Source organism: Balaenoptera musculus, chromosome 15, assembly GCF_009873245.2.
Source record: "Balaenoptera musculus isolate JJ_BM4_2016_0621 chromosome 15, mBalMus1.pri.v3, whole genome shotgun sequence".
In the NCBI taxonomy this organism is placed as follows: Eukaryota; Metazoa; Chordata; class Mammalia; order Artiodactyla; family Balaenopteridae; genus Balaenoptera; species Balaenoptera musculus.
This window is the reverse complement of record NC_045799.1, coordinates 13,650,717-13,668,240: the sequence shown is the minus strand read 5'-3', so window position 1 is coordinate 13,668,240 and position 17,524 is coordinate 13,650,717. Positions and strand designations below refer to the sequence as shown.

Here is a 17,524-nt window from a genome sequence, read left to right as displayed (position 1 = left end):
TGTGCTTTTTATTTTATGTAATTATTCCTCCATTAAAATAAGGTTTTTTTAAAAGGACAGGTAAAAGCATCATATAGTCACAAGGCCCTGTGGACATCAGCTCATACCTTAAAATGCATGTACTCACTGCCCCCTGTTCACACACGTCAGCAATCTATACACCAGTATTCTCAGCTACTGGCCCTGATGCATGAAAAAAGAGCCTGATTTTTTATGAAGGGCAGGAGAACGGGCAACACACACAGCAATACTCTCATTCTTAAGAGTCATCTAATCCACTCACCCCCATTATAAATGATGCAGTTGTGCAAAATCCATTTTGCATCAGCCAGGAAGGCTTCTGTGCAGCCATACATTTTCTTTTTAGCGTTCTGGGAAGAAAAGCCACGGAAAATAATCACCAGTGAGTCTCTATAAGCCACAACCAGTAACACCTGCGTCCCCACATAATTTTCTTAGCAGTCATTTGCCAAATTAATTAATGCTTCTACTCATTTCCCAAGATGCTATTATAGTTGAGATCTATAACTCTATAAAAATGCATTCACTGAATTCACCACACTGACTTGAATTTTCTCATCTTAGAGCACTGTCATCTATCAAGCAGCTTCTTCCACCAAACCAGGATATTTTATATATTTACAAATTTATTATTAATTGTACAGCCTCACATAAGCCTCATAATTGAAAACTCAAGGAAGCAGTCACTATCCCCATTTTACAGTCAGGGAAACTAAGGTATGGTAATGTTAAAGGAACTAACCAAAGTTCCAAAGCTAATAATTTAGGAAGCTAGGATTCCAACCTTGTCTTTTTGGAATTCCTTCTTTTGTTTAATACCGTAAGGGTGTGTGCAATTTTCCAAAGCAGGCTGGATTTACTGTTTTGGGGATCATCAATGCGTACAATATAAAGTAATGTTTTCTCCTCATCCATGCTTTTCTTTAACCATATTTTGGTGCCAGCAATTTGAAAATCAGCACCAGGATGACATACACAATCTAAAATGTTACATGTGTAATTTTTCAGCATGGAATTTTAGTTTGAACCTTTAAAAACACTTTCAGGCATTAAAGAAATACCCTTATCAGTGAAATAAGTCAAGATCTAAGAAGGCACTTATTCACTGCTAACATGAAGATCTCCCAGACACTTAATTTTCTCTCCTTCCTTCCTGGCTGCTCTTATTAGTACCTCCAAAAGAAAGGGAAGGGTAAGGCTCAAATCAACCAAATCACTAATTCTTAGAAGCTGTGACTTTCTCAGATAAAAAGCTAGAATCACCAGCAGAAGTATAATACTATTTGGAGCTAAGCAGTGGATTTCAACACCCACTGCAATCCTTGGGAAAATGTTACAGAAGAAGTTAGGGGAATGAGAGTTCTTCCATCCAAATAAAAATGGCACAGAACCATCTAACTCGAGATGGGGCACGGGAAGTGAGGGAGGATCTTTAATCATCTTGACAACTGGCTTTTTGATGGAAGCCAACCTTTTCCAATGTACAAAGGTCCATGGGATGGAAGATGTATTCCGCATAGTCGGGATGCTGTTCCAACGGAACGGGCTTCTGGAATGCATCTGTCTATAAAAGAAAAGATGCACATACACAAACCCATCACTGCTATGGAAGACCAAGCATTAATACCAGCAATGTACTTTAAAACCGAGACAACTTTCCAGAAAATACAGTTCTAAAACTTTCTACAAAATAGGCCCTTGAGAAGCTCCAAACTGGTTCACCTTCAAATTCTGCCTGGTTATCAATCATCATGGGTCCAGCTGTGTTCCAGTTTTGTCATTTGTTTTGTTTTCAGTACATACTCAAGTAACAGGTCCAGGCCTCTTCAATTAAGATGGACAAGAACACGCTATCAGTTACTTGAGACCTGAATTCTGAAGGAGGCTTATCTACACACTGAAAATGCCCATAATCAAAACTGACTGGGGGTGAAATTTGGCTACACCTAGAGATGACACACCAAATAAAGTTCCCCTGAAGTGCCAACAGATATCTTACACATGGGCGGAAATTTTAGTGAGGTTTTGCTCCTCCTTTGAGAAGCCAAATTACTTTCAAAGCAGAGACTGTGTGGGGACTTCCCTGGCAGTCTAGTGGTTAAGACTCTGTGCTTCCAATGCAGGGGGCGCGCGTTCGATCCCTGGTCAGGGAACTAAGATCCCACAGGCCACGTGTCACAGCAAAAAAAAAACAACCCAGAAACAAAACAAAGCAGGGACTGTGTAAAGGTTTTGTATCTTGATCCACTTTCTTATGGAGTAAGAATCAGTTCAAAATGCAAGGCCTGGTTTGTTGATGGGTACTATTTACTTATCAATAAAAAAAAATCTAAAAGATTTCATTAAACACCAAATTATGCTCAAGCAAGGCATCTGAACGGATTACCATTTGCAGTCATCCAAGCTCTCTCTCATCCAGAATCAGTTTGGTCATTTTAAGTTAAAAGGATGCTTCCACAAAAATCAGCAACTTTCTGTTCTGATTTTGTAAACAAACAATTTACATAAGAAATTAACACCTTCTTTGATTTTTCTTTTTGGTTTATAATTCCACAGTGTTGACAAATCTACATGAATCAATTCTTCTTGTCAAAGTTTGTTTTTTTGCAAAACTTAGGCTATATACTTTTGCTTCCATTGACAGAGATTTTGTGAAAGAGACAGGTTCTCAATTTAGCAACCCCCAACTGGCATGCTCTGAATTTTTTTCATTGTGATATCAAATTTCAGAATATAATCTCAAAACTAAAGGTTCTACTTTTTTTAAAGAAATGAAACCACAATGGCTACTAAAAGCACTCAGAATCTACATTTCATACATTTATTTGACTTAGAAAGCAAACTCTGAAGAGTTTCACAAAGGGTCACCACTAGCCCATATGGTGCCTTTGTGTAAATCAGAAAAGAACCCTGCCCAAGAACCCAAGTGTCGACAGGAAAAATGTCATAACATGTTGATTATCTTGTCATAACATATTATTTTTAAAAACAAGGTATTTTACTGCCGTCTTTCTGAAACCTGTCACAAAAAACTACAAAACCACCATCACAGCTACGGTGATATGACTGGGACTTCTGGGCAGGAAACCACGGAGAAGTACACCGCTTCCCAGCTGAGCATGGCAGGCCTGCTTTCACATACAGATTGTCCTTAAAGGGCAAAGGCTGTACATCAAATCCTGTTTCAAAATTCTCACCCTTTACAGGAATCTCACTGGTTGAGTTTTACCTGAAGGTTCCACCATTAGGCCTTGATTACAAAGAAACTGGGTTGTACTCAGCTCTCTCATTGAAATGGAATTCTACTAACTCCTCCTTACCCGATGAGGTTTCACTTCGCAACCACTCAGAATTTTAAATCCCCACCAGCTTTCTAATGTATGTCATTTCCTGATTAAACTCCTTGGTCTCACAAAGTGCTCACTTTTGAGAATTAACTTAATGCCGTTGTGCAATTTAATTTACAGGTATCTGAATCTGGGCACGCAAGACCCAAAGAGTAATAAGCACAGGTGTCTGAAAAGCTAAGGCAACTACAAGGAACAAAAATGGTAACAGAACAAAGGTCACTATTCTCATTCACACTTATAACAAGAGGAAGTGTCATCTTACCCCTGGCTGTTTCATTTTCTGAATGGCAAACTTGAGCAGGTAGGATAACTGTTCAATGGTGAGCATTGTCATGGCTTTACTCTGAGTCTCGATGCATTCTGCTACTGTAATCTTCTACAAATCAAAATCACACAAATATCCAGTTAGAAAAAAAAAAAAATTACGATCCCATGTACTCATTTCCCTTTCCTCCTAATTTTCCAGTAAGTTGACACGTAAAAAATAATTCCCATCTAAATGAGACCAGTTGTTTCGCTTGACGAGCACTCCAATCTACTTGACCTGGGTGCTGGATCAGTGGATAAAAATTAAGAAGCACACCGATCCATCGATTACCTCATTAAGAACTGTTTTTAGGGCTTCCCTGGTGGCGCAGTGGTTGAGAATCTGCCTGCCAATGCAGGGGACACAGGTTCGAGCCCTGGTCTGGGAAGATCCCACATGCTGCGGAGCAGCTGGGCCCGTGAGCCACAATTACTGAGCCTGCGCGTCTGGAGCCTGTGCTCCGCAACAAGAGAGGCCACGATAGTGAGAGGCCCGCGCACCGCGATGAAGAGTGGCCCCCGCTCGCCGCAACTGGAGAAAGCCCTCACACAGAAACGAAGACCCAACACAGCCATAAATAAATAAATAAATAAATATTTAAATTGCCTTCTTTCTCCTGTCAGTGTGACCTTTCAAAAATGCAAATCTAATACTGTCATGACCTTGCTTAAACTGTTCAGTGACACCCCAGCATCTGTAGTGATGAATACAGGGGTATTATAAAAAAAAAAAAAAAAAAAAAGAACTGTTTTTAGCTCATGTAGACAATATAATCTGAAAAAAGGGTGGGGTAGGCAAGGACCTGAAAAATCATCATTGCTATAACCTTGGTTTTCAAGAATAGGACATGAAAGGCCACTGATGGTTTCAGGGTAATCTCTTCACACAATGAATCAGCCACTTTCCTTGATCCTCTTAAGGTTCTGGGCTGTCTTTCAGGAAACTGACAAGGCATTAATTAAATGACATCACGGTTGGAAAGGGACAGTCTTCCCTGTAGAAAGAATCCAAGGGATGGTAGTGAACTAATAATAAAAATGACTTCATTCTCCGTCACCACTGATGTGAACCCACTCAGGACATTCCGGCAAATTACCCACGGAGCAGTCTAGCTGTCTATCTCTGTGGGAAATAAATGTCACTTTGTAAAAGAAATTCCCGTCAAAGACATGTCTGACACCAGATTCTGCTATGTCAATCTGGTACTTGATCTAAGAACTTCGGAATCCTTAGGTAGCAGCAACAACAAAAATAGTAAAATCAGATGCTATCAGGAAACACTCTTGAACCATCTGTGTAGGGAGAGCTGAGAAAAGTTTTCTCCAATTAATTTGGATTTCATTTCCATTCTTCAGATCTCTGGATCCTCCAAAAGGAACTTCCAGGCGTGTCTGGTTGGTTGTTGAGAAAAAGGGCAACATAAGAGGCGCTCATAAGCTGAAATCAGTCCGTGACGCACGGATCTCACTGCTTAGCTACCAGGGCCAGAAATAGCTGGTCTTCCCAGTTGACCACCTCACCAATTCACCACTGGAAGAAATTCAGGACTCTAAATCTTAGACATAGAACACCTGTCTGTCTGAATTCCAGTTCATTTCCAGGTAACTATCCACACTCAATACTTGGGTCACCTGCGCAACTGTCATTCACCTCTTCTCCCCTAGCCCTGGCCACGTCCTCCTGGTTGCCAATGGCGGGTTCCCACAATACAGACTGAAAGTACCAAACAAACATTTCTGAGCCTTTCCTGTGTGGGGACTGGTGGTCCAATCCTGACCAATGAGGCCAAGGGCGTGTCAGTTGGAGGCTGATGGGCAAAGTCTTCTTTTTTTTTTTTTAATTAGCACCTTTAATTATTATTTTATTTTATTTTATTTTTTTATTTTTTGGCTGTGTTGGGTCTTCGTTTCTGTGCGAGGGCTTCCTCTAGTTGTGGCAAGCGGGGGCCACTCTTCATCGCGGTGCGCGGGCTTCTCACTATCGTGGCCTCTCTTGTTGCAGAGCACAGGCTCCAGACGCGCAGGCTCAGTAGTTGTGGCTCACGGGCCTAGCTGCTCCGTGGCATGTGGGATCTTCCCAGACCAGGGCTCGAACCAGTGTCCCCTGCATTAGCAGGCAGATTCTCAACCACTGTGCCACCAGGGAAGCCCCAAGTCTTCTGCTTGATAAAAACGGGCAAAGTTTTCTGCTTGATAAAAACGGATTGAGAAGAGACACTCCTCTCAGAGGGATTGTTATCTAGTCACACGTGATAAAACCCAGCAGCCACCTTACGGCCATGAGGGACACACTGCCTCATCAATGAAATGCAAAGAGTCTGGCTCTGAACAAACGCTGGCCTAGCCCTGCCTCTGGGTTCTTTCTACACACGATAATAAATCCCTCTGGTTTCAGCTGCCTTTCATCAATATCTATTATTTACAGCAAAAGCATCCTATCTGAGCCACTATCTTCTCTGCAAAATTATTAAACAATTGGGAAGGGAAGGTCAAGACAAAAGAAAATAAATGAAGGTTCCAGTTCCCACATTAAATGCAGGATGAGGTCAGGCTCTGAACAGGAGGAGGGCATTGCTGAGCAATCTGTCTGTCTATAGGAACCCAAAGAAAACCAGTGACCACCTTTTGCAATTTTAGGGGCAGAACACCATCAAAATGTCATCATCATACTGACCTGGCCTCTACTTTCTTTCCACAGATTTCTTTTGCTCCATCCACTACACAAAAGCAGTACTACTGACACTGTCCTAAAGCTTGCTTTTTTCTCCACTATCGACAGCTGGGAGAGCTTTCCAATTCCTACACAGAAAGCATCCTCGCGTTTGAGATCTAATGCCAATATACCTTTGAATCCAGGTGACATTCCATATTAAAGGATTTTGTAGATGACATTATTTGGGTTTTTTTAAAATAAATCTATCTATCTATTTATTTATTTATGGCTGTGTTGGGTCTTCGTTGCTGCGCGCGGGCTTTCTCTAATTGCGGTTAGTGGGGGCTACTCTCCGTTGTGGTGCGCGGGCTTCTCATTGCGGTAGCTTCTCTTGCTGTGGAGCACGGACTCTAGGCGCGCAGGCTTCAGTAGTTGTGGCTCGCGGGCTCTAGAGCACAGGCTCAGTAGCTGTGGTGCACAGGCTTAGCTGCTCCGCGGCATGTGGGATATTCCTGGACCAGGGCTCGAATGCACGTCCCCTGCATTGGCAGGCGGATTCTTAACCACTGCGCCACCAGGGAAGCTCTGTTTTTGTTTTTTTTTTTTTTTTTTTATAAATTTATTTATTTATTTATTTATTTTTGGGTGTGTTGGGTCTTCGTTTCTGTGCGAGGGCTTTCTCTAGTTGCGGCGAGCGGGGGCCACTCTTCATCGCGGTGCGCGGGCCTCTTCACTGTCGCGGCCTCTCTTGTTGCGGAGCACAGGCTCCAGACGCGCAGGCTCAGTAGTTGTGGCTCACGGGCCTAGTTGCTCCGCGGCATGTGGGATCTTCCCAGACCAGGGCTCGAACCCGTGTCCCCTGCACCGGCAGGCAGACTCTCAACCACTGCGCCACCAGGGAAGCCCTCTGTTTTTGTTTTTAATTTGTATTTGTTTTTGTTTTCTAGATGACATTCTTATTTTCAGCATTTTGAAAAAGCATCATAGTTGGAAGTTGCCGAGACTAGAAGACACCTCAGAAAAGTGGAAACCATGATAACTGTTTTCATGAAGAGCGTTCAGGCTTTGCTACAAATGAAATATGCACGTTCCCTTCACTATGCCGTGTGCTTCTCCCTTGGGTTCTGTACCTGCAGCCCCCTCAGCCTGGAAGGCCATCTCCCATGGCCCCACGGCTCACTCCTTCCCCTCTTCAAGTCCTTCCTAAATCTTAAGAGGACTTCCTGGACCTCGTCATTTAAAATGGAAACACTCTGCACCCCCCTCACTCCCTATTCCTCACTTTCAATTCATTTTCTCTAGAACATTCTTCTTCTAACACACGGTATACAACTTTATTGTGGTTTTTGTCCTTTTCTCCTGAAAAGAATGGGATTCAGGCCTCTTTTTGTTCACTGTTGAACCCCTAGTACCTCATAGGCACGGGAGAAACAGTTGTCGCGTGAATAAAAGCATCAGATGGCAACCACGTGGGACATACAACCAACACTGGTCTTCCCAGCTTGGCTATTGCCGATAATTCAATGATGCAGCAGGAGACAACATCCAAGAAGGAAGAAAACAGCTTGGGATCTTTTCAAAACATACAAAGTGTCAGAAGTTTATAACTTCTGGAATGTTCATTACAGGAGAATCAGAGAAGGCTGCAGATCTCAAAGTGATCCAAAGACCCATGAAGAATCAAAATCAATATTCAGTGCAGGGGACCTTCCTGGCGGTCCAGTGGTTAAGACTCCACACTCCCATTGCCGGGGGTGCGGGTTCAATCCCTGCTAGGGGAACTAAGATCCCACAAGCCACGCAGTGCGGCCAAAAAAAAAAAAAAAAAAATCAGTGCAATTGTCTTTCCAAGAGCTGAAGTGCTAAGGCCGTTGCCTATGTTGGTCCAAAAAAGGGGGTGACCAGGATAGAGCAGACGGAAGGCAAGAAACTTCTCTTTTCTTTGTGTTTAGATTATTTGAAAATTTTGAAATAGAAGGAAGAAAAGAAAGGAGAGGAAACGAGGCAGACAATGCATTCATTCAGCAGGAACTAACCTCACATTCAGGACAAAACCAGTCCCCCTCTGGTTCCGATGTCAGTCTCAGACACTTAGCGTGATAAACCCGGGGACAGAGCTCACAGCAAAGGACTTGGCCTTCCCGGTGACAAACCCAGCAGTAGAAATCATTTCGTCCATCCTGCGGTACAACATCAACAGGGTCTGTGGTGAGTGGCTGCTTCATATAGTAAAACGGACCATGTCTTAGTTCTGACTGAAATGTAGGCAAGAAAGACAGGTTTGGTTTCAAAACAAATGTGCATTCTCAAAAGGAATTTGAACAAATACATCAATAACAACAGAAGAAAATTAGAGCATTTCACACATTCATTAAAAAGCTATCTTGGGTTACTCTACTTAATACAGAGTTTACGGGTCATTAGATACTAAGATTTATTTTTCTTTCTTGTATTTTAAGAGGCCATGGATTGAAAAGCTGGTGTCTAAGAGTTAACAGGCAGCCCTAGCAGGACAGCACAATGGTTACAACCCAGGCACACCTGGGTTCAAATTTAGCTCTACCAGCTGCATGACCCAGGGCAAGTCTCTTAACCCCTCAGCTTCAATTTTCTCATCTGTAAAATGGAGATGATAATAACTAACATCACTGAATTGTGGCTGGAATTAAATGGGATCGTATAATGTATGCATTTAACACAGCGCCGCCATTACAAATATTGCTAATACGGTTAAAAGTCCAACATATGGAAGTCTAAATGTACAAAGCCAAGAAAAGTATGGCAATTTGCCCTGGGAGTCCTTCAACAACAGGCTTTTGGAGAATAGATCCATTGGAAATGAGTCACCAAAAATGATCATTCATTTTTTTAAGTCTACCCCCAATGCATAAAGTACTTAATAGCCAACAAGAGGCTTTCCTAAAACCGTGATTCTCCAACATGGTTAAGTCCTGGTGTTCGCAGAGAAGCCACATCTCCTACTGAGAACGAACGAAGAATGGCAGAAAGATGAGACAGGGGGGTGGCCAATTCACGGCCAAAATAGCAAGAGAAACGGTCCCCTAGTGATACGTTATAGACTCACACAACCTCTCGGAAGAAACTCGTTAGGAAAATGCCTACTGGAAACCAATACGTAATCCTGTGTAGGAAGTATGAGAAAGTCTGGCGGTAAGTGTCAAAATGACCTGGTAACCGGCTGTGTGACCTTGAGAAAGCTACTCAGCCCACTTTAGCCTTGATTCCATGGACAACAGCTTAGCCACAACCACAGGGCCTACCTCTGAATAAACCTCCTTGTATGACAAGCTTTTTCCTGTCTTTCAGTAAAACATTACAGTTTCCTCCATAAAGATCTCATATATTGGTTAGGGACTGCATAATTCTTGTTGCTGCTGTGAATAGGACCTTTTCCAATTACAGTTTCTAAATAAGTTATCGTTGGTATATAGAAGCGCTGTTAGATTTTTAATACTGACCTCATATATAAACAGTTCTGGTAGTTTATTGATTAAAAATCTTACCATCTCTAAGTAACATTAGTTTTGTCTGTCCGTGTCTAATATTTTTACATCACTTTTCTGTTTTCCTTATTTTACTGACTAGGACCCCCAGGATAACAGGGAAGAGTGACCAAGATTGCAGGCACCCGGGCTTCGCTGGTGGCGCAGTGGTTGAGAATCTGCCTGCCAATGCAGGGCATATGGGTTCGAGCCCTGGTGTGGGAAGATCCCACATGCCGCGGAGCGACTGGGCCCGTGAGCCACGATTGCTGAGCCTGCGCATCTGGAGCCTGTGCTCCGCAACAAGAGAGGCCACGATAGTGAGAGGCCCGCGCACCGCGATGAAGAGTGGCCCCCGCTTGCCACAACTAGAGAAAGCCCTCGCACAGAAACGAAGACCCAACACAGACAAAAATAAATAAATAAATAAATTTTAAAAAAAAAAAAAAAAGATTGCAGGCACCCGTCTCGCTCCTGGTTTTTATTATGAAGTTTTAATGTTCTCAAAATGCCTGCTACTTCCACCTTCCTTGATAAAGAGCCTCACAGATGCTTATTTAGCAGATCTTTGTGAACCAATCCTTCTAAGCCTCCCGACTCTCATTTCTACTGAGAAAACAGCTACGACTTATAAGGGCAATTGCACAATTCTTGAGCCTGGTTACTGCCCTGTTTCAGTTCAACATTTAAAATAGAGCGCTCTCCTTGGTTTCCAGAGAATTAACATCATCGTTACGCTATTCCTTCCACGTTACGTTTTTCAACATACTGTCACACACACCATCTTCATTTTGTCCTCACCATCACCCAGAGAGGTACTCAGGGGAGACACCACTTAGTCTTACTAGACAGATGAGAAAACTAGGTTAAAAAGACTTATCTGACCCCCAAGCCCAGAGCAAGGACTCCCACCCAGGTCTCCAAGCACTTTCTCTCGTCCCTGTGCCCCACAAAAGATGATGCTGGATGCAGAAGAGATTCTGATGATTAAGTGACCCCTCACAGAACATTCTCTGAAATCCAAAATAACTTCTGCTTAAACAAACTTATGGTTACCAGGGGGTAAGGGGCGGAGGGCGATAAATTGGGAGATTGGGATTGACATATACACACTACTACTATATATAAAATAGATAACTAATAAGGACCTACCGTACAGCACAGGGAACTCTCTACTCAATACTCCGTAATGGCCTATATGGGAAAAGAATCTAAAAAAGAGTGGATATATGTATATGCAGAACTGATTCACTTTGCTGTACACCTGAAACTAACACAACATTGTAAATCAACTATACTCCAATAAAACTTTTTTAAAAATAATAATAACTTCTGCTTAATGCAAAAAGCTGGAAAGGAAAAAAAAAATCTGAAAATTCGGAAGACAGCTAGAAACAGAATAGAGGGGACATAAAAAGATAACAGCATCTAGAGCAAGGAGTTCTCAATTCATATGACATCTTGGGCCAGAAAATTCTTTGTTGCAGGGAGCTGTCCTGTACACTGTAGGACGTGTAGCATCATCCTTGGCTAGATGCCGGTGGCAGCCCCCTACCCCCCATGCACAAAATTATGACAACCAAAAATGTCTCCAGACATTGCCCAATGGCCCTGGGCGGGGGCAAAACTGCCTTCAGTTGACAGCCATCCATGTAGAGGATCTGCTATCTGCCTAGGAAAATGGTTGTTTGAGTTTCTATGGGGGAGAGTGTTAAGGGGGGTGAGGGGGAGGGGGAGGAACGCCCATTGAAAGATAAACTGTACATATCAAGCAAGCAGAACTATTTCTAACCTGAGTGGGGTCTTCCAGGATGCTTTGTGGCTTTTGCAAGATAGCTGTAAGCTGTATTTCAGGGCCCAACTTCCTTTCAGTAAGTTAATAATAGGATAGGAAGAGTCATTAAGACCTAAATGAAACTAGAAGAATCGAATATGACAGCTCAGCTCCCTAGCCGGCAACCTAAGTCTTTTCCATCTAATAGAAGCCGGGGCATTGCCACTTGAGAAGTTTCCCCCGCCCCCTGTCCCTGCCCCTACCCTCACCTGGCCAGGGGTGGGTGTTCCTGGGAGGACCATGAGGAGGGAGGGCCAGGTTGTCCCTTACTCTTTTCAGGAGTTTCATCCTTTCCCAAAACAGCAGCTGTTGCTGAGAACTAGCTGCCTGGTAATCGCCTTGTCAATCAGATACCTGCCTTCTCTACTGCTTGTGTTTCCAGCTCCGTAAAAATAATCTGATAACAAATATGGAACATTTAAAAAAGGAAAGGCAAATCCTTTCAGGTAGAATGAGTTTATGATTTTTCTCCCTCACATGCACAAGGTGCGTTCCCAGCCTGCTAGTAAGGCAAGCAGGTTACAACCCGTGTTGCTATGAGATTAACTGCAGGCTGTGAGCACACATGTTCCCATTCCCTGCTTCTTCCATAGGCCGGCTTAACGAGAAATAGACAGGCTTGTTCATTCACTTCTGGAACACCTCAGTCTACATCAGGAGCCAGCAATCTTTCCCTATAAAAGGACTCTATAAAGATAGTAAGTAAACAGTTGAAGCTTTGCAGGTCGTGTGGTCTCTACTGCAATGACTCAACTCTTGTCAAAGGAGAGCAGAACCGACTGCAGATGAGATGTCACTGAGTGGACGTGGCTTTGTTCCAGTAAACTTTATTTACAGAAACAGGCTCTGGGCCGCACCTGGTCTGCGAACACCAGAGGATGGGTGCTGGGGCTGTGTGTGAGCACTTGGTACATGTCTGGGGCGCCAGGGGCTGGGGGGAGAGGACCACAGACTCAAATTCCTTCTGGGGCCACATAGGGAACACAGATGAATGAAAACAGTCCTAGTTCTGGCCTGCATTCTCCTGCATTTGATAAAAGCACAAGGACTGCAAAATAAAGAAAGACTGCTTAGCCCTGGAGTGTGAGGATGGTGCTGGCACTCAGCCTCAGTGCTGGCGAGACGGCGGGAGGGGCAGAGCACGTGCCCGTCTTCAGGGCTCTCAGCTCCAGTGATCAAGGCCCCCAGGCAGACACATACACCACGGGGCTGCCTGGCCTCAGGGAAAAGCAGGCAATCCTGCTGTCTGTCCCCTGACCTGTCTCAGCTGTTAATACACTGCCCCCACCCAACAAGGAACTCCTGTGAAATGTCCCAGTTTTTAAGACAATGCATGGGCCCAGAAAAATAAGTCCTGGCCCACCTCTTTATAATACGTATACCCCTGCACTCAGAGGAGGCAAGAGGGGCCCTGTCATTTCTGTGCCATACTCAATCAAAGGTACACCTAAGGCCATTTTGCACAAATCTGTTAGCAGATTATTGTTCGATCCTTTAATGAGAAAGAAAAGAAGAGAAGTAAAGAAAAGAGGGAAAGAGGGAGGGAGGGAGGGGAGGGGAGGGAGGGGAGGGGAGGGGAGGGGAGGGGAGGGGAGGGGAGGGGAGGGGAGGGGAGGGGGAACCTCCCAAAAGGACTCAAACTCAAAATGTCCCAAGAACTACAGATTAGATTGGTATTTTACAGTAAAGGGCCAATGTCACTTGGGACAAGGTATTTCTTGCCGCATCTACCGTAGGACATTTAGCAACCTGACCCTCCTCCACACAATGCCAGAATCACCCTTCCAGGCTTTGGGATGTCCCCCACAGGCAGTCCCAAGAAAAAAGCACCTATATGTTTTCAAACCTTTCCTAAGAGGTAAAATCACTAGACAAAAAGGCTGTAAAAAATTAATTATAGGACTTCCCTGGTGGCGCAGTGGTTAAGAATCCGCCTGCCAATGCAGGGGACACAGGTTCAAGCCCTGGTCCGGGAAGATTCCGTGTGCCGTGGAGCAACTAAGCCTGTGCACCACAACTACAAAGCCCACATGCCACAACTACTGAAGCCCGCGTGCCTAGAGCAACAGGAGAAGCCACCGCAATGAGAAGCCTGCGCACCACAACTTAGAGTAGCCCCCGCTCGCTGCAACTAGAGAAAGCCCGCGCGTAGCAACGAAGACCCAACACAGCCAAAAATAAATAAATATTTTTTTAAAAAAATTAATTATAAACCTCAGAATACTCTTTCCCCTAAAAATAAAGTGTGTTCTAAACCTCTTCTTAAAATTCCCCTAAAAGTAATGAATTCCCAATATATGAAAAATGGGTGAAACCTTAAATCAACGGACAAAGGATTCATCTCCAAAATATATAAACAGCTCATGCAGCTCAATATTAAAAAAACAAACAACCCAATCCAAAAATGGGCAGAAGATCTAAATAGACATTTCTCCAAAGAAGACATACAGATGGCCAGGAAGCACATGAAAAGCTGCTCAACATCACTAATTATTAGAGAAATGCAAATCCAAACTACAATGAGGTATCACCTCACACCAGTTAGAATGGGCATCATCAGAAAATCTACAAACAACAAATGCTGGAGAGGGTGTGGAGAAAAGGGAACCCTCTTGTACTGTTGGTGGGAATGTAAATTGATACAGCCACTATAGAGAACAGTATGGAGGTTCCTTAAAAATCTAAAAATAGAATTACCATATGATCCAGCAATCCCACTACTGGGCATATACCCAGAGAAAACCATAATTCAAAAAGACACATGCACCCCAATGTTCATGGCAGCTCTATTTATAATAGCCAGGTCATGCAAGCAACCTAAATGCCCATCGACAGACGAATGGATAAAGAAGATGTGGTACATATATATACAATGGAATATTACTCAGCCATAAAAAGGAACGAAATTGGGTCATTTGTAGAGACATGGATGGATCTAGAGACTGTCACACAGAGTGAAGTTAAGTCAGAAAGAGAAAAACAAATGTTGTATATTAACGCGTATGTGTGGAACCTAGAAAAATGGTACAGATGAATGACTTTGCAGGGCAGAAATAGAGACACAGATGTAGAGAACAAACATATGGACACCAAGGGGGGAAAGCGGCAGGGGGTGGGGGTGGGGGTGTGATGAATTGGGCGATTGGGATTGACATGTATACACTGATGTGTATACAATGCATGACTAATAAGAACCTGCTGTATTAAAAAAAAAAAAATTATTCAAGTCATCCAATGATGGAATGACCCAGTTGATTGTATGACTAATTTGACCAATAACAGAGTGATGTGAGTTTTAAAAAAAACAAAAAACAAAAAAAACCCGTATCTCCACTTCATAATAAAACATCTCTACCAAAAATGGAAAAATACGGGTGGGGGGGGCGGTTATTATGCTAGAATGGCTTTCTTTTTAGAACACTAGAACAACCTCAGAGTAAAGAAAAACAAGAAGGGGGTGGAGACTCTTGATGTATACCAAAAATCAAAAGAACCTGAACGCCTAAGACCAGAGGCAGAAGGAATGAGCAAAGCTGGCAGGGTATGCCACATAAGGGAGGGGTGGGAAGTGCGGAAAACTAGAGCACACAGGCCCCGTGTCTACAGAGCAGGCTCTACTCAGCTCCTGCTATTGCTGGATTTTTCTGAGTTTTTATAGGAACCCAGAAATACAAGTTGTTATTTGAAATCTCATGATCTTCAAATGTTGGTGACTAACAGAAATTATGTTGGTAAAACCCGGCATATGCAGACGTATATTTTGCTTTTAATTCCATAATTTTTTTCAATTCTATAATCTAAAAGAGGAAAGAAAAGGGAAAGAGAAGAGAAGAAAAGAAAAACATGCCCAGAAGAATTTTTTTTTAAAGATTTCAGTTCCTCTTAGGAAAACAGACTGTGCTTGAGGAAGGGTGCCCCCTTCTATGCAAACACTACAAGCTGGAATGAATTATGGGGTCAAGGGTCAGGAATTTCTTTTCTTTACAGTTAAAGGCTATTTCTCTTTTGCCAACTCCTGGCCATTCAGCCCCAGGGAGTTTTAGATGTGAAAAACAAAAACCTACAATCAACCTTAGAATGTTTCTAGTCCAAACCCTACTTTACAAGGTAACTGAAGCTCAGAAATGGGAAAGCAACTGACAAGGTCCCACAGTGAGTTTCCCAGATGCAGCGGGACAGGAAAGAGTCAGGTCTCCAGGTCTGGAGCCCTTCCCTCCAGAGCCATGGCTCCGTTAACTCTTCTATCAGTACTGCAGATAGGAGAATCATCTTCAGAAGCATAACCGTGCCCTGTGTCCGGTCACCCCTGCTCTGTTCCACATCCACAGTGCATTCTGTATTCATGAGCTCCCACCCTGTGTCCAACGCTGGGGCGAAAGCAGCCACTGGACACTGACCACTTTCTGAGGCTCCTACCAGAGGGGGACAGAGATTTACAAACACACCATTGTGGTCACGAGGCTTAAGTGCTATACAAGTGGTATGAACACGTGGATGAGGAAGGGAGAGAAGAAAATGTGTGAACTGCCTAACAGTTGATTAGTTTCTAGAGAGAGAGATGTGAGCCAATTCTTTGTTTTTCTTAATGTCTTCTATCTTTTTCTTTTTTTTTTTTTTTATGTGAGCCAATTCTTAAAAGGACAGGAGGAAGTCACAAAGCACGAGTGCATGTGTGCACACACAGAGAGGAGCCACTAGGAGACTGTCTCTGTCCAAGTGGGACAACATCTGCTTCATGACTTACGGGAACTGGTAAGAGACGGTTTGCCGTAAATTAAGGTTTGAGGATTATTTATAGCCTTCATGTTTCTTTCTTAGTCTTCAAGCTCGACAGCTATGGGATGGCTCCCGGGTGACAGGGGTGGGTGGTCACCGGCTTCAAGCCAGCCAGGCAGATGTAAGCTTCTTACTCACTGTGAGGCCTTGGGGAGGTGACTTAACCTCTCTGAACCTCTGTGTTTTCATCAGTAAAATGGACACAACTGCACCCCTTCCTCACAGCATCATTATAAACATTAACGCAGAAAAAGGCTTACAACAGGATGGGCACACTGTAAGTTCTGCTTTTAGTATTATTCTCACCAACACTATTATTATACATGTTTTTTCAAATTGCAATTCCTCCCAGAAGTTTACTTAGAACTCACCAGTTTTTCCTCCTATAATAGGATTCCCAATTCATTAAATCTGGGCTATTTAAAGCAGAAGCTACAAACCAGAGGTGGCCACTTAAATTTATTAAAAATTCAGTTCCTCAGGCACATCCGCCACTTCTGTAAATGCTCAGTGGCCACACATGGCTTGTGACTATCCCGCTGTACAGTGCAGGCCTAGAACATTTCCACAGCTGTCGTTTAATTATTTCACGGATAGTCTGGGTGATTATTCCTCTTAATGTAGACTCCGGCTTAACTTCTTTTTTTGTTTTTTTGTTTTTTTTATTTATTTTATTTTTGGCTGCGTTGGGTCTTCGTTGCTGTGCACAGGCTTTCACTAGTTGTGGCGAGTGGGGGCTGCTCCTCATTGCAGTGCGCGGGCTTCTCATTGCAGTGGTTTCTCTCGCTGCGGAGCACAGGCTCTAGGCACGTGGGCTTCAGCAGTTGTGGCATGTGGGCTCAGTAGTTGTGGCACGTGGGCTCAGTAGTTGTGGCTCACGGGCTCAGTAGTTGTGGCTCACGGGCTTAGTTTCTCTGCGGCTTGTGGGATCTTCCCAGACCAGGGCTCGAACCCGTGTCCCCTGCATCGGCAGGCGGATTCTCAACCACGGCACCACCTGGCTTAACTTTATTATTATTTATGTCACTTAGCTCAATTCCTCTTCACAACAGCCCTGCAAGTTTGGTAGCACTAAGATCAT

The 17,524-nt window shown here is 43.5% G+C and overlaps 1 protein-coding gene across 17 annotated transcripts in view; it reads right to left on the bottom strand.

Annotated features, from left to right (window-relative positions):
* Nucleotides 1-17,524, bottom strand: part of ZMYND8 (zinc finger MYND-type containing 8) — a 131,455-nt gene that overhangs the window by 74,363 nt on the left and 39,568 nt on the right. For 12 of the 17 annotated variants that reach the window (XM_036825486.1, XM_036825491.1, XM_036825492.1 and 9 more), the window contains 4 exons: nt 8,367-8,585; nt 3,634-3,747; nt 1,493-1,585; nt 284-371 (listed from right to left, as the gene is read on the bottom strand). In XM_036825486.1, the coding sequence (XP_036681381.1) occupies nt 284-371; nt 1,493-1,585; nt 3,634-3,747; nt 8,367-8,585 (514 nt within the window). The remainder of the gene's footprint in view (nt 1-283; nt 372-1,492; nt 1,586-3,633; nt 3,748-8,366; nt 8,586-17,524) is intronic. The other 5 variants (XM_036825494.1, XM_036825496.1, XM_036825501.1 and 2 more) reach the window with 2 other exon arrangements.